Source organism: Daucus carota, chromosome 3 (assembly GCF_001625215.2).
Source record: "Daucus carota subsp. sativus chromosome 3, DH1 v3.0, whole genome shotgun sequence".
Classification (NCBI taxonomy): Eukaryota; Viridiplantae; Streptophyta; class Magnoliopsida; order Apiales; family Apiaceae; genus Daucus; species Daucus carota.
In genome coordinates this window covers 1872031-1885197 of record NC_030383.2, presented here as the reverse complement: position 1 = coordinate 1885197, position 13167 = coordinate 1872031, and the positions used below count along the sequence as shown (strand labels likewise).

Here is a 13167-nt window from a genome sequence, read left to right as displayed (position 1 = left end):
TTGACAAGTAGAACACATATGTTCTGTAATATGTAAATATGTTCTGCAAACTTAACATGTTTTGCAGATTTTTAACAAAATAATCATGTTTATAGAACATGATTTGCAAAATAACTTGCTAAAAAAAAATGATTTGCAAATTAACACATTTTACAATGTTTTTATTCTATAGTTGCAGAACATACGTGGTCAACGGTATTACAGTAAATATGTGGACTACATGAAACTTTGTTCTATTTTTTGTCAGAGTATTTTGTTATTATTATTAGTTTTATATTATTGTTATTATATATCCCTTCTTGTGAAATTACGGAACTGCCCCTTCAGCCCCTCTCTCCGTGCTCCTCCCCATCATTCCCCTCCCCAGTTCCCCCTCTCTCTCCATGCTCTCACCGCCGTCGGCGGTGATTCCGTTCTCCCTCCGCGCCCCACACACACGCTTTACATACACACAACCAACCCATACACACGCACATCTCTCCCTTTCCCCTCTATCATCCACCACCGTCGCCGCCCCCGGCATGCCCACACACAGCCGCACACACCAAAACAACACACACAGCTCCGTTTTGCTCTCCGTCGACCACTCCACTTCCCTCTGCGCCTCCGGCTGCCAAAGCTGGCGACGTGCCGCGGTGGTGCCCCCGCCGCCACCATCTCCGAGACCTCTCCCCTTTCTTCAATTCAACACCAAATACAACAACACCCAAGCTTAATTTACAAATCCAATACACAAAATTGAAAATCCCAAATTGGGTTTAAACCCTAATTTGTTCCAAAATTTTGGGAAGAACTTCTATTTATAAACAAATTTAATAAATTGCGATAATTATTATTTACACCATTTAATTTTTTATTTTTTTTTTGTAATTATGGTGATCGGGGCTTATATTTTAAGCCCAGTTGTTACAAGGACGGACGTTGAGAAAGTAAAGTAGACAGAGAAGAGGGGAAATTAGGGTTTGGGAGAATGGACGGCTGCAAGGGTGCACACCATCTTACGGCGAATCAGCAAGCGGGTCCAAAGAAACAGAAGAAGGGAGAAACATCAAAGGGAAAATCGAGGGAAGAACGATTGGACATGTACATAGCACATTTTAAGGATTCGACAATAATTTCTGCATTCGCAAAGGATGTAGATACCAGTCGCCCTCATAGGATGACGTTTCGGGAGTATGCCAGTATGCGTCTTGACGAGATAGAAAACGAAGTGAGTATCTTGTTACATATACAATTTTTCTTTAGATGTAGTTTATAATAATAATTATCTTAGATTTAATTTGCTTAACGTTTTCCGAATCTCTAATTGTTTTGTTTTTACCGTCGTAGAACTTTGACCTTGAAGGAGACTATTCGAATATCACTGAGGCTGGTCCCCTTGTTCGTCTCTACGACCCCGAAGCAAATATCAGGGTGTCTGATCCAGATGTGTTCACTGAAATCATGGATTGCTCGCGTTTAGCAATTGAGGATTACAACAAGTCAAATGTAATTGATTTATTTTTATTTAGTACCCCTTGTATTTTTTACCCTTTTGATATCTTATACAGTACTTATGTTTTTTGATATTACTATTATTTACAGGGAACACACTTTGAGGTTGTGAATTTGCTCAAGGCCAACGTTGAGGCTCTTTGTGCTTATAGGTACTACATCACGTTTGAAGCCATTGACAAAACTCAAAACATTACTCAGTCCTTTCAAGCTAAGGTCGCTGTTTGTATCCCTATTACTGTTAGAGATGTTCAGTTGGTTCGGATCAGACAGCCCCCTGAACCTTATTCTCCATGAAATTAGGCCATGAGCAACAAGGTAGCCTTAGACTTTTATGTTTTTGTGATTTTATTTCTTCTCCTTCTCTTATTAGGTGTTTGTCCCTTGCCAACCACTAGTATTTTTCTCATCTTACTGCTGCCACTAACTTTGTCGCAACCCATTGTTTTGACTCTGTTTGGAATGTATGCAGGGATATGACCTTTGTTCGTTTTATGTGTCAGAGTAAACCGTGGGTGATGGCAGGTAACATCTAACTAGTGTGTCCGATATGAGTAAACCGTTGGTGATGGCAAGTAACATCTAACTATTGTGTCGCCTCGGTTTTAAATATTATCTAATGTCTATCTATGTAATAATTAATTTGAAGCTACAGGGGAGTACCCCCAACGATTATGCTTCTTAGGTTCTTGACTTGGATGGATTCTATTCTCTCGTATGTATTATATAATTGTGTGTCTATCTATCTATTATCTATGCAATGGCTTGGACATTAATGTTGACTAGGGCGCCTTTATGTATTCTATGGTGATATGCAGGTTGTATGTAGAAGGTTGTTTTATGTAGAATCTGTATGCCTTCTTTCATCTTGTCCCTGCCCTTAGCTTGCGACTGTAGTATTCTCCATGTGTCTTGTCCCTGTCCTTGGCTTACTAGTTGTTGATTTCATTTTAACATTAGTTACCAATTACAAGTTGTTCAATTAACTAAGAGAGCTCGTAGGAAGCTAAAGAGGATCTGTGCGATCTACTATTTTCACATTTTATGTTCCAAGCAGTGAACTATAATTAAAATGGCATAGTCTAAAAGGCTGATATAGATATAAGAATTATTTTTAGATTATTGGTCCAGATCCATCAATTACTTACGATGATTGTCTCAATTGCTTGTCACGGATCCGGACCTCATTTCTACGACTCACTGCACTATAGGGGTTATGTAGATGGTTTAAGATAAAAGAGGATAAAAATGGGACGGTTAACATTGATATGATATTTTTTAATGTTAAGTTGGATCTAGAGAAGCAGTAATTATTTATTTTTTTAAAAAGATATTCCCAAGATCTGCATTGCAGTGTGTTGAAGTTTGAGAACCTATTGCAGTCGGTGTAATATCACTGAAATTCCTTTTGCAATGTCTGGTGGACAATAAATTGCAGCAATGACATGTGTTAAGACTTTAAATTTTTTAAATTTTAAATCTTATCGCCATGTAAGTTACTATCAGCACTGGATTATGGTATGAATGAAAAACTAGTGAGACTAGGGAGCTGGAAAATCTTAGCAGTTGGGATGATACCCAAAATTACTCAAATTCACCCTTCAATCTAGATGGATGATTAGGCCACATGAAAAAAAGGTTTGTTAAGCACAGATCATCTAATAATCCTTTGTCCAATGATGAATGAAAAATTGTACATAATTTGATGATGTTCAACTTACAGACTCTCAACTTGCACCTACATCCGAGGAGAAGTTATCCTGCAACAAAATAGGACAGTTCAAGATTTCAATCTTAACAGTGGCTATAGCAAATAAGATGAGTGCTAGATAACAAGACAATACATGAGGTGGCACCTCCTGCCAGAGATTATTACAATATGATCATATATCCAACTTGGTGTTACAATGATCATGTTCATGTTTCTTTCTTTACACATTCGTGTTTTTACCAGCTACTGTTGTGCGAATATCACCTAAAAAATATCTAAATTAGTTGCCTGTATGGTCCAAGAAATTGTGTTTGGTGATTGAAAAAGGCGTGCTTTTTACTGAGTTTGAAAATTTTGTTTAGTGATTGATTCGGGTGTATGTTGAATGTTTCAGTGAGTTGGGCCTTCTTTCATTAGCTTTAATATGTGCTAGTATGTTAAATCTTTTATATCTACATGCCATCACCAAAAACACGAATTTCTGTTCTTAATATGCTCAAATGGATAGATTTCTCCTGAAAGATAAATGTAACTATTTAAGTAAGTGTATTTAAGTAAGGGTCCGGGTCCTATGTTGCAGTATAGGATATTTGACATCCAACGGTTTTTTCCCCCGCTGAAAGACATTAATCATATATTTTTGATGAAATTGCAGGAGACCCTCTGTTTCTTTCAGCGGAAAAATCACCATCCTAGGATTTTTACCACCCAATGATTTTTTTCAAGCCTATTGTTATTGATGTCATTCTTAAAACATATGATTTGAGTAAGGTAGACCTTTTGAAGCTCCAACGTCGACTTGGAGTTTGTTTTGCATCAGTACAGGGGGTGGTTGTAGTGATATTGTTCGGCTTTTTTAGGCCAAAGAGGCTGCGAAACCATTTGGTTGCTTTTCTCATGTTTTGAATCAGGTGATTAACGTTTGGGAAGATGGAATTGTGTGTGAATAGAGAAAATGAGGATAGATTCAGTGTTGGGCACAGGGGATTAGAGTGTTGTACAATTTCTCATGAAGGCAGAAATGACAGAGTAACTTCGGTTGCGTGCCATTCTTTGGCTTATATATTTCGTATATTTGACTTAACTTATAAGTAATTTATCAACCAAAACAAAACATTTGCAGGTTTAAGAATGACATCAATAACACTCGAACTTTCTAAAAACATATGCAATTTGGTGTTAAATTAAACATATTGCGTAAGTTTGGCATTATTTTAATGTTGAATTGTAGTTGATTTTACACTATAAGTTACACTATACTAGTATTGTAGTTGGGTTGAAATTGCTCTGATTAGTTTTATATTGGAATTTTTTGGGCAGTCAATTTCATCAAAATTTTACTTAATTTATATATGTTGTATTATTTGAAAATATATAAAAAATATGCTTTAAAATAAAAAAGGTTACATGATGATCTTGTAAATTGTAAATGAGTATTAGAAACAATATATATTTATCATCTTTTTATAAATATTAACATATGTTATTAATAGCAGTTTTATTTTTTTTATTTTTTAACTAATTATAAATTATATTTTTAATTTTTTAGTTTATAAAAAGAGAATATAATTTTGAAATAGAAGACATTAGAGTTATGATAGTGTTAGTCCTGTTGTTCTTTTAAAGTGTTCCTATATATGAGAGTGTTCAAATACAAATCTATCTATTATATATCTAATAGAAGAACTGTGAGTAATTTAATTCGTTGAGACTAAACTACCCTTCTCATTGTACATATATATATTCATAAATAGTGATGCTATTATTGACCTTTTATGCTAACATATTTATTAGACATTAATATCTCTTCATTAATATACATTAATTACTTTATAATTAAAACTCCAATACATATAAGTATATAATATTTATAATTATGATTTAATAAAAGATAAATATCTAGTATTTTTTATGGATCAAAATTTAATGGATCAGTGGCTTGTAGTTCAAAGATTGCAGTAAAGCAACATTAAAACCATCTCCAAAAGCCTCTTAGGTAGCTCTTAAATGTAAAACAAAATAGTAGACTCCTGGTAAGTTAATAAAAATGCTCCAACTGTAAGTACTGTATAGTGAAGAGAAGCTCAAACCTAGATTAGTAAAGCATTGAAAAGATATCTACACATGCATACAATTATGATATATCAGGTTCTTATAAGATTCATGTTGTGCATAAATGAGAAGAATTTCATAAATTGTGTTGTGCATATGTATTATTATTTTGAAGGGTTTTCTGGAACACCTGCAAATGTTTTTCTGTTTATCTACCGGAATTCTGGTAGTTAATCTGGTACTAAGAAATTAATAAAGGGAAGATACATTATGTTTTATTAAGTGACAGTTACCAAAATTCTTTAAGTAGATTTTTCGAGCTATTAATCAAATCTCTTACCAACTAGACATCGATTTAACCGGATTTTATCAAATTGGATCAAAATCCGTCCGATTATCGATTAATCCGTTAATTTGGCCGATTTTTAGAATTTAATTATTATGATTTAATAAAATTATATGTGTGTGTGTATATATATATATTAGAAAGATTATAAATATAATATATAACTATATGACAAAGACTCTAATTCGGCAAGAATCTCATTTTTTGTAACAAATTTTCAATAATTTTAGGCGAGTGGTATTTCAATTATATAATAAAATTTTAAATAGTCTATATTTTTTATATTTATATTTTAATAAATATCATAATAATGAGGTTACGTGTATACATCAATACAGGGGTCGTTTGGATAAACTTAAAAAAAGTGACTTTTTTCTCAAAAAGAAAAAAGTGGACTATTAGTGAGAGGTAAGTCTAGATTTATAAGTTTATTAAAGTGTTTGAAAGAAAGTAGAAGTCCTAATAAAAAAAAATAACAAGATGGAATAGCCAGAAGCGGAGGCAGCCTAACATACACATGATATACTTCAAATACAAACAAATATTACATTTAGATTACGTTTATAATACAAATAATCTTTATTTAGAAATGATGAACAAAAATATATTAGATATATTGAAAAAAATAATTTAAAACAACCCGTGCTTTGCACGGGTTAAAAAACTAGTTAAATTAGTGTACAAACTACAAAGTAAATTGGATAGCCCAAGTGGTGGATTTCTCTATTGTCCCGGGAAACCCGCGTTCGACTCTGGCTCATCCGAAAATTATTAGCCCACACACCAGTTAATATACACCCTCCCACACATGATCCACATAATCCCCTCTGTTCTTAATTTGAATTTTCCCGTCAATCGGTGAACTTTTTTTGAAATCTGACTTCATTGTATTTTTATTCATCTCGCAATGATTAATTTCCATACCATATGTGCTATGTTTCAATTTGATTTGGAGACTTTTTAAATTTAGTTTGTAGTTTGTACGTTAAGAAGGTTTGTACTCGAGTAAGACCCTATATATATATATATATGGACCGGTAATTTCATGTTGAAGATAAAGAAGGTTTGTACTCGAGTAAGTCCCTATATATATATATATATATGGATCAATAATTTCATGTTGGAGATAAAGCTCCAAAGAAGCCATCCAACTAGATGAGATGACTAGGACAGTTAAAGAATTTATTATCACAACTTAACTGAGAATTCTTGGCCCAATAACATAGTATTATTTATTCTTAGCTAAATAATTGATTCTGTCATGTCTCATGTATGTGTGTAGGAAATGGGTGTACATCTGTTTCTATGGGGAAACATGCCGTTGTCATTGTGGGCGTTAACGAGGAGTAGAGATGGTGGGCGTGAACGAGGAGTAGAGGCAGATCCTGATTAAAATTTTGTAATTTATATGCATATATTTATTCAATCTCCTTAAATTTTATTGTTACAGTAATAAATTTTTAACTAAAGGCAAAGATATACTAGCCAGGGGCAAAAATATATTAGGGAAAAAAGTAACTACACTACTAGTATTATTTTTTTTTCGACAAACACTACTAGTATTGTTGATAATGTTGTGAAAACGGTAAAAAAATGTTGTGCAACGGTAAACAAATGTTGTTGACGGTAAGAAATTACATAGTCTGAATATTAAAATTTTATTTTTTGTGTTATTAATTTGATATTGAACATTCTAATCAAGGTGGACATGACTTATTTGTTAGTCTCTTGAAATTCTAGCTGTTGGATATGTTTGGCTAGGTTCTAGTTCTCTTTTGGTCTGTAGCTTTAGTAAGGTAACAATCAGTCACGTCTCTAGTGGTTTTAATGATAGTCTCAGTTTACCTAAAAAATTATGAAAACCACTATGCATGAGCATGAGTACCTTAGACGTTTCCAGATTTTCTGTTTACAATATCATCACTACTTATGGCTCGTAGTTTGTTGCGTACCGTTTTAAATTTTTTCTCTATAATTACACAAGCACGGTTCATCTGTATTATCAATATTTATAATGAAGTGAAGTCGATATGTTTTCTTAAATAATTTATAATATAATATATTTGGCAAATATTTAATTTGTAAGAAAATGAAACAAATACAATAATAACAGGACTTTTTGAGAAATAAACGTCATTTTTTGTTTTATAATAAAAACATTACTTAGTAAAAAAAAAAGAACACAACTCTTTTATAAAATCACAATTTACAACCAAATATAACCAAATGAGACAAAAAAATAACCTACACAGCACGTAATTGAGATTAATTAACTTTTTCACAAAACGTTACATTTTTTGTATTTGATTGCAAATTATATATATAAAAAGCTGTATTTAATTAATTTAAGTTGCAAACTGTCTTCTAACAAATATTATAGTTTGTAATTGTATTGAATTAGTTTACTTAAAATAACAAGTATAATTTCTACTTTATAATTTATAATTTATCACTCACTTAGTCAATGGAAGGTTGTCAAACGCATAATTCGGATACGGATATGTCTATATATGTATTCGTATCCGCAATCGTCGGATCCGCATACGAATAATATCCGCTTTACTTCGGACACGGATAATATCTGCTCTGTCTTACCATAGTGATGATGTTTTTCGAACAATTTTTTTTTTATAATTAAGCTCAAATGATATTTTTATATATGTATAAAGTTTTGAATCAGGTTACTAACTTTTGGAAGATGAAATTGTGTGTGAATAGAAAGAAAGAGGATAGATTCAGTATTGGGCACAAGTAGAAGTAGAAGGGGATTAGAGTGTGAACTATTTCTCATGAACGCAGAAATGACAGAGCAACTTCGGTTGCGTGCCAGCTTACATATTTCGTACATTTGACTGAACTTATAAATAATTTATTACTCCCTCCGTCCTCCTGAGTAGTATACATTGGGGGACGAGGACGCGGCACGGACTTTAATGCTCCTGTAAAGTGTGGTTGTGTAATTTATTTTTAAAATTTTATTTTTCTGAATTAAAGTTTGGATGTTATATATTTATTCATAAAAAGAAAATCTCAAAAATAAGTTACGGAACTGTGTTTTATAAGAGCATTGAAATGCGTGTCGAGCAGTTGAAAAGAAACGTATATAATTAAATGGGACAGAGGGAGTAACTAAAAAAAAACATATGCAAAAACAAAACATATGCAGGTTTAAGAATTACATCAGCAACATTATAACTTTTTGAAAACATGCAATTTGGTGTTACACTAAACATATTGTGTAAGTTTGGCATTATTTTTATGTTGAATTATAGTTAAGTTTACATTATAAATTACACTATACCACTATTGTATTTGGAAAGGAAGTTGCTCTGATAAGTTTTATAGTGAGATTTTTTGAGTAGTCAAATTCATCAAAATTTTATTGAATTCATATATGTTGTATGATTTGAAATATAAGAAAAACTATACTCCCTCCGTCCCGGTGATTTATATACAAATGGTTTGGACACGGAGACCAAGAAAAAGTGTAAAATGTGAGTAAAGTTAGAGGAAAAATGGGTGAAGTGGTGGGACCCATTTATATTTAATGATAGATATGAGATAGCGGAGGAAAGTAGTGGGTGTAATAGTGTTTATATTATTATAGAATGAAGATAGTGGAAGAAAGTAGTAGGTGTAATAGTGTTTTATATTATTAAAAGTTACTATTTTTGGAATGTATAGAAATGATGGGACGGCCCAAAAAGGAAACTGTATAGAATTGACTGGGACGGAGGGAGTATCATTAAAAATCTCATCCAACCTATTTGAACATGTAATTTTCAATTTTTTAAAATAAAATAATATGCTTTAATCAGATTCATCATTGAAAAAAAAAACAACTAATTAAAAACCGAGAAACATCGTTAATCGTTTTCCTAACCACAGAGATTTTGAACAAACACTACAGGCTACGCGGCAAAGTTGATAAATGATTGAATATGCAAAAAAGGGAATTTATAGTTGTTAAGCAGGTAGGTAGTATGAAAATGAGATTTACACCACAAAAATTGAAAACCACCTGAAAAGACAGACTGTACTCCACTCAACTTCATTCTTAGGAGCTAAACAATTTTTCCAACAACTTTCGGGTCACACTAAATTCGTGCCTATAAATATACCCTCTCGAAAACTCTTAGTCACGTACAAAAATTTATAAATTATCGCGGAAAGAAGAAAATCCTCGATGAAGATGAAATTCGTTCTCGCGAGCCTTCTAGTCCTAGCTCTTGTGCTCGGCCAGTCCCTGCAAACAACAATGGCTGGCTCAAGTAAGTTCAATATTTACAATGGACATGCATGCCTTAAGCTTATTTTGTTGAATACCAAATTATCTCAGATGTATTTTGGAAGAGTTGGTTACTTTAAACGATGACGTTTTTCATCTATTGATATCAGGCTCGAATCGTATAATACTCGGTGTTTATGTTTATGCTTGGTTTCTGTTTTTCATCTATTGATTTCAGGCTCGAATTGTATAATAGTCTGTGTTTATGTTTATGCTAGGTTTCTGCGACTCCAAGTGCGCGGTGAGGTGCTCAAAAGCAGGGGTGCAAGATCGGTGCTTGAAGTATTGTGGGATCTGCTGTGAGGCGTGCCATTGTGTGCCTTCTGGAACTTATGGTCACAAAGATGAGTGCCCTTGCTACAGAGACATGAAGAACTCTAAGGGCAAGCCCAAGTGCCCTTGATTGTTTCCCTGAAAATCCAATAAAATGAGCCTTTCATGCTCAGCTACGTCTGAAATGTACTTTTACATGTAATTGTTTGCTTTCATCAAGATAATAGACTAATTATTTGTGTTTAGCAGCACAAAACGAGATATTATCATGACTGAAAGCTGGAATTACTTGTATGATTTATATAAAAAAATAAGTTGTTGTAAATAAATGATTTTAAATGCTTGGATGATCAAGAAACTTCAGAATTTGTAGCATAAATACTGTAATGACAATGAAGAAACTCAGTTCTGTAAAATGTGGTTAAGTAATCTTTCTAAGCAGAATCGTTCATTGAAATAACCCGATGAAACTGCCCGAAAAAATATTGAAAGGGAAATAATCAAAACCAGAGGATTAGTCGCGATCAGAAGTACTGGTTTATGCCATAATCAGGTTTATTACGCGTATAAAATGCTGATTGCTTGTTGGATGCTAGTGTACGATGAAAGCGATGATGCCTTTGTTGAAATTCAGAAAGCTAGACAGATAAGTCGGTGAAGTGGTTCTGTCAGCTTCTCCCACTGCCGCCCCATTTTCATGTTTTCTCCCAGAAAAAGCACAGCTGTATTCTGTTCTTTTTTTCTGTGCATCAGTGTTGTAAAAAGCGAGAATCGGACTTAATCGGTGACGTCACGGAACAAGGATTAATCCGGGATTAATTAGATTGATTGGGGAATAATAGGATATTTAATCAATTCAGCAAGCTACGAAACAAGGATTAATCGTGATTAATCACCGACTTTTAGAACAGAGCTGCGTATCGTCAATGCAGTAATGTAAATATTTTGCGAAGGGAAATAATTTGTAATCAACTAATAATCGTATTACAATGAATCGCCGCCAAGTTGAGGCGAGGATATAAAAGAAACACGAAGAGAGTAGTTGAGGCGAGGATATAAAAGAAACACGAAGAGAGTAGCCATTTTTATTACTAAATGGCAATATTGTCAGATATTACAAGGCGTGTAAACCGCATAAGCAAAAGAAAAATTTGGTCCTGCTGCAGGAAGTTTGTCGCGGGCAGGATCGGTTAAATGAAGAAGCAAGTACGTACAACTCGCTTCCTGCAGCACAAAAGCTTGTATTAGCAAGATCATGTCAGAAATGTTGCAGGGCTTCCGAGTCAACAGAGTCTGACGGAAGTCTGGTATATGCAGATTGCCCTTAATTTTTATGTAACAGATTTTTTTCTTCGTCATGTAGAGGAAGAGGAAGAGAGAGGACTTACTTACTTACATTAAGCTACTTTAGCCGGAGGGCTTCACTTGATGAGAATGCACCTCACTGGAGACGCATCAGCGTGCAACTTTAGAGGTAGGCAGTGAATGGTGTATGGAACATTCACCTCGACTCCATCAAGCTTTAAGCCTTCCAAAGGAATAATATCCTAAAGCATATAGCTCAGTGTTAGAATAGATTTCAAAACATTATCCAAGCCACTCGTATCGATTCTGACTACCTTGCTGATGGAAAAAGTACTAAAAATTCTGAATGAGTGTCGATTATGTTATAGAAGTTCAATTACTTACCTTATTTTTCATCAATACTAGATGTGGAGAAAGAACATCGAAAGCTGAAGCAATTGACAGGTAATCAATTCCTATAAAACAGAAAACAAGTTAATAATTTTGAATAAAAATGTATGAAAATGTAGACAACTGGGAGAAATTAACATCTTACCAACAAGTTTAATATCAGTATTATCTACAAGATATTGTGCTCCATCCTGTGTGAATCCCACGTAGCTCGAGTCAAACTCTGTAAAACTCATGAGTTTCCTGAAAGGAGGAAAGGGAACGCGGTTGTGTTCAGACCATTTGATGAACAAATAGAGTAATAATCATCAGATGGTCATAAGGATAACAGTGTATCGTTGTTCTGAGAACTTACTTGTCGGTGTTTAAGGTCCTGAAAAGCACACGCTTTACTCCCCGGGGAATATTCAAAAGCTTCATAACATCAGCTGAGAAATGCAAAATCAAACAGTCATGCTTTGTAAAGGGTATGGCATTCAAGTAATAGAAGTGTCATGAGCATACCAGTTATGTTCTGGTCTCTGGGAACGTCAACCACGATGGCAGGTCCTGCAGAGATCATATGCAAACATATCTTTAATAGACGGCAATGAAACCAGATTATACATCTGCCATTGCTACCAAATATAAATTAAAAATAAGAAGAGGAATTCACCATTAAGTGTCTGAAGGTCAAGAGTAGTAGCATCAGTCTGCTGATTAAAATACTCTATGAAAGCATGTGAAGGAGCATCAGTATGAGTGCCCGAATGGACTTGAATTGTCAACAGGGAGTTTGTAGTTTTAAATCCTTTCCTCTGGTCACAAACTAATGTCAGAATCTCTCCAAGACCTTTTTTGGAGCCATACGATGGCATCGTGGGAACGTACTCGTGTGTGATGTCAATTATATTCAGATCCTGACATTCTACGAAGGTAGCAGCAACAAAGAAAGCTAGAAAGGCGAAGAAAAACAACGCTTTGGAACCCATGGCCCAAATAAAACAGAAGGAAATGAAAAAATTCAGGCCAGGGAACAATCTATAGGGAACAATGTAAAATAAACTTGTAAATGCAAAATTATAAATGGAACACAATGCCATCGTTTGATGAGAAAGACGGTATATATAGATGATTTAAGCCTTTAAATTTAGAGATTCGCGGTAGATTGTTAAGAAGAACCTGTAATTATTTTTAGCAGGAATCTATGATTATACGGCACCTCAATTTTGGAGCAATTCAAGCAGAACCAGTCGTATATCCAGGTGGTGTGGTAAGAAATCCTTCTACTATTAATACACTAAAATGGACTAATGGTTGACATAAATT

General features: G+C 33.9%; 3 protein-coding genes across 5 annotated transcripts; 2 read left to right on the top strand and 1 right to left on the bottom strand.

The window, feature by feature from the left end:
- The first annotated feature begins 317 nt into the window (after nucleotides 1–317).
- Nucleotides 318–2276, top strand: LOC108211100 (uncharacterized). The gene is made up of 4 exons (XM_017382605.2): nucleotides 318–1210; nucleotides 1330–1488; nucleotides 1585–1812; nucleotides 1967–2276. Exons 1-3 carry the CDS (start codon nucleotides 971–973, stop codon nucleotides 1789–1791), a joined length of 606 nt encoding a protein of 201 aa, XP_017238094.1. The 5' UTR covers nucleotides 318–970; the 3' UTR covers nucleotides 1792–1812; nucleotides 1967–2276.
- Nucleotides 2277–9714: 7438 nt separating this feature from the next.
- LOC108211856 (peamaclein) lies at nucleotides 9715–10493 on the top strand. Its single transcript, XM_017383565.2, has 2 exons — nucleotides 9715–9874; nucleotides 10110–10493. The coding sequence occupies exons 1-2, from the start codon at nucleotides 9790–9792 to the stop codon at nucleotides 10292–10294; spliced, it is 270 nt and encodes an 89-aa protein (XP_017239054.1). The 5' UTR covers nucleotides 9715–9789; the 3' UTR covers nucleotides 10295–10493.
- A 618-nt stretch (nucleotides 10494–11111) lies between these two features.
- On the bottom strand, nucleotides 11112–13080 carry LOC108213761 (cyclase-like protein 1). 3 transcript variants are annotated; one of them, XM_017385553.2, is made up of 7 exons: nucleotides 12515–13080; nucleotides 12364–12408; nucleotides 12215–12287; nucleotides 12005–12102; nucleotides 11854–11924; nucleotides 11557–11711; nucleotides 11112–11388 (listed from the first exon to the last, which is right to left on the bottom strand). In XM_017385553.2, the coding sequence occupies exons 1-6, from the start codon at nucleotides 12939–12941 to the stop codon at nucleotides 11586–11588; spliced, it is 840 nt and encodes a 279-aa protein (XP_017241042.2). In that variant the 5' UTR covers nucleotides 12942–13080; the 3' UTR covers nucleotides 11112–11388; nucleotides 11557–11585. The 3 variants fall into 3 exon arrangements, with proteins under 3 accessions (XP_017241042.2, XP_017241040.2, XP_017241039.2); XM_017385551.2 differs by having other exon boundaries at nucleotides 11222–11388; nucleotides 11561–11711; XM_017385550.2 differs by lacking the exon at nucleotides 11112–11388 and having other exon boundaries at nucleotides 11435–11711.
- Nucleotides 13081–13167: the final 87 nt, after the last annotated feature.

Excerpts from the sequence above, each read along its gene's own strand:
- LOC108211100 (XM_017382605.2), top strand. The coding sequence starts at position 971 with ATGGACGGCTGCAAGGGTGCACACCATCTTACGGCGAATCAGCAAGCG. Across the intron at positions 1,211-1,329 it reads TTGACGAGATAGAAAACGAA|AACTTTGACCTTGAAGGAGA; the intron begins GTGAGTATCTTG and ends TTACCGTCGTAG. Across the intron at positions 1,489-1,584 it reads AGGATTACAACAAGTCAAAT|GGAACACACTTTGAGGTTGT; the intron begins GTAATTGATTTA and ends TATTATTTACAG.
- LOC108211856 (XM_017383565.2), top strand. The coding sequence starts at position 9,790 with ATGAAGATGAAATTCGTTCTCGCGAGCCTTCTAGTCCTAGCTCTTGTG. Across the intron at positions 9,875-10,109 it reads AACAACAATGGCTGGCTCAA|GTTTCTGCGACTCCAAGTGC; the intron begins GTAAGTTCAATA and ends TGTTTATGCTAG.
- LOC108213761 (XM_017385553.2), bottom strand. The coding sequence starts at position 12,941 with ATGGCATTGTGTTCCATTTATAATTTTGCATTTACAAGTTTATTTTAC. Across the intron at positions 12,409-12,514 it reads TGACCTTCAGACACTTAATG|GACCTGCCATCGTGGTTGAC; the intron begins GTGAATTCCTCT and ends TGATCTCTGCAG. Across the intron at positions 12,288-12,363 it reads CAGAGACCAGAACATAACTG|CTGATGTTATGAAGCTTTTG; the intron begins GTATGCTCATGA and ends TGCATTTCTCAG.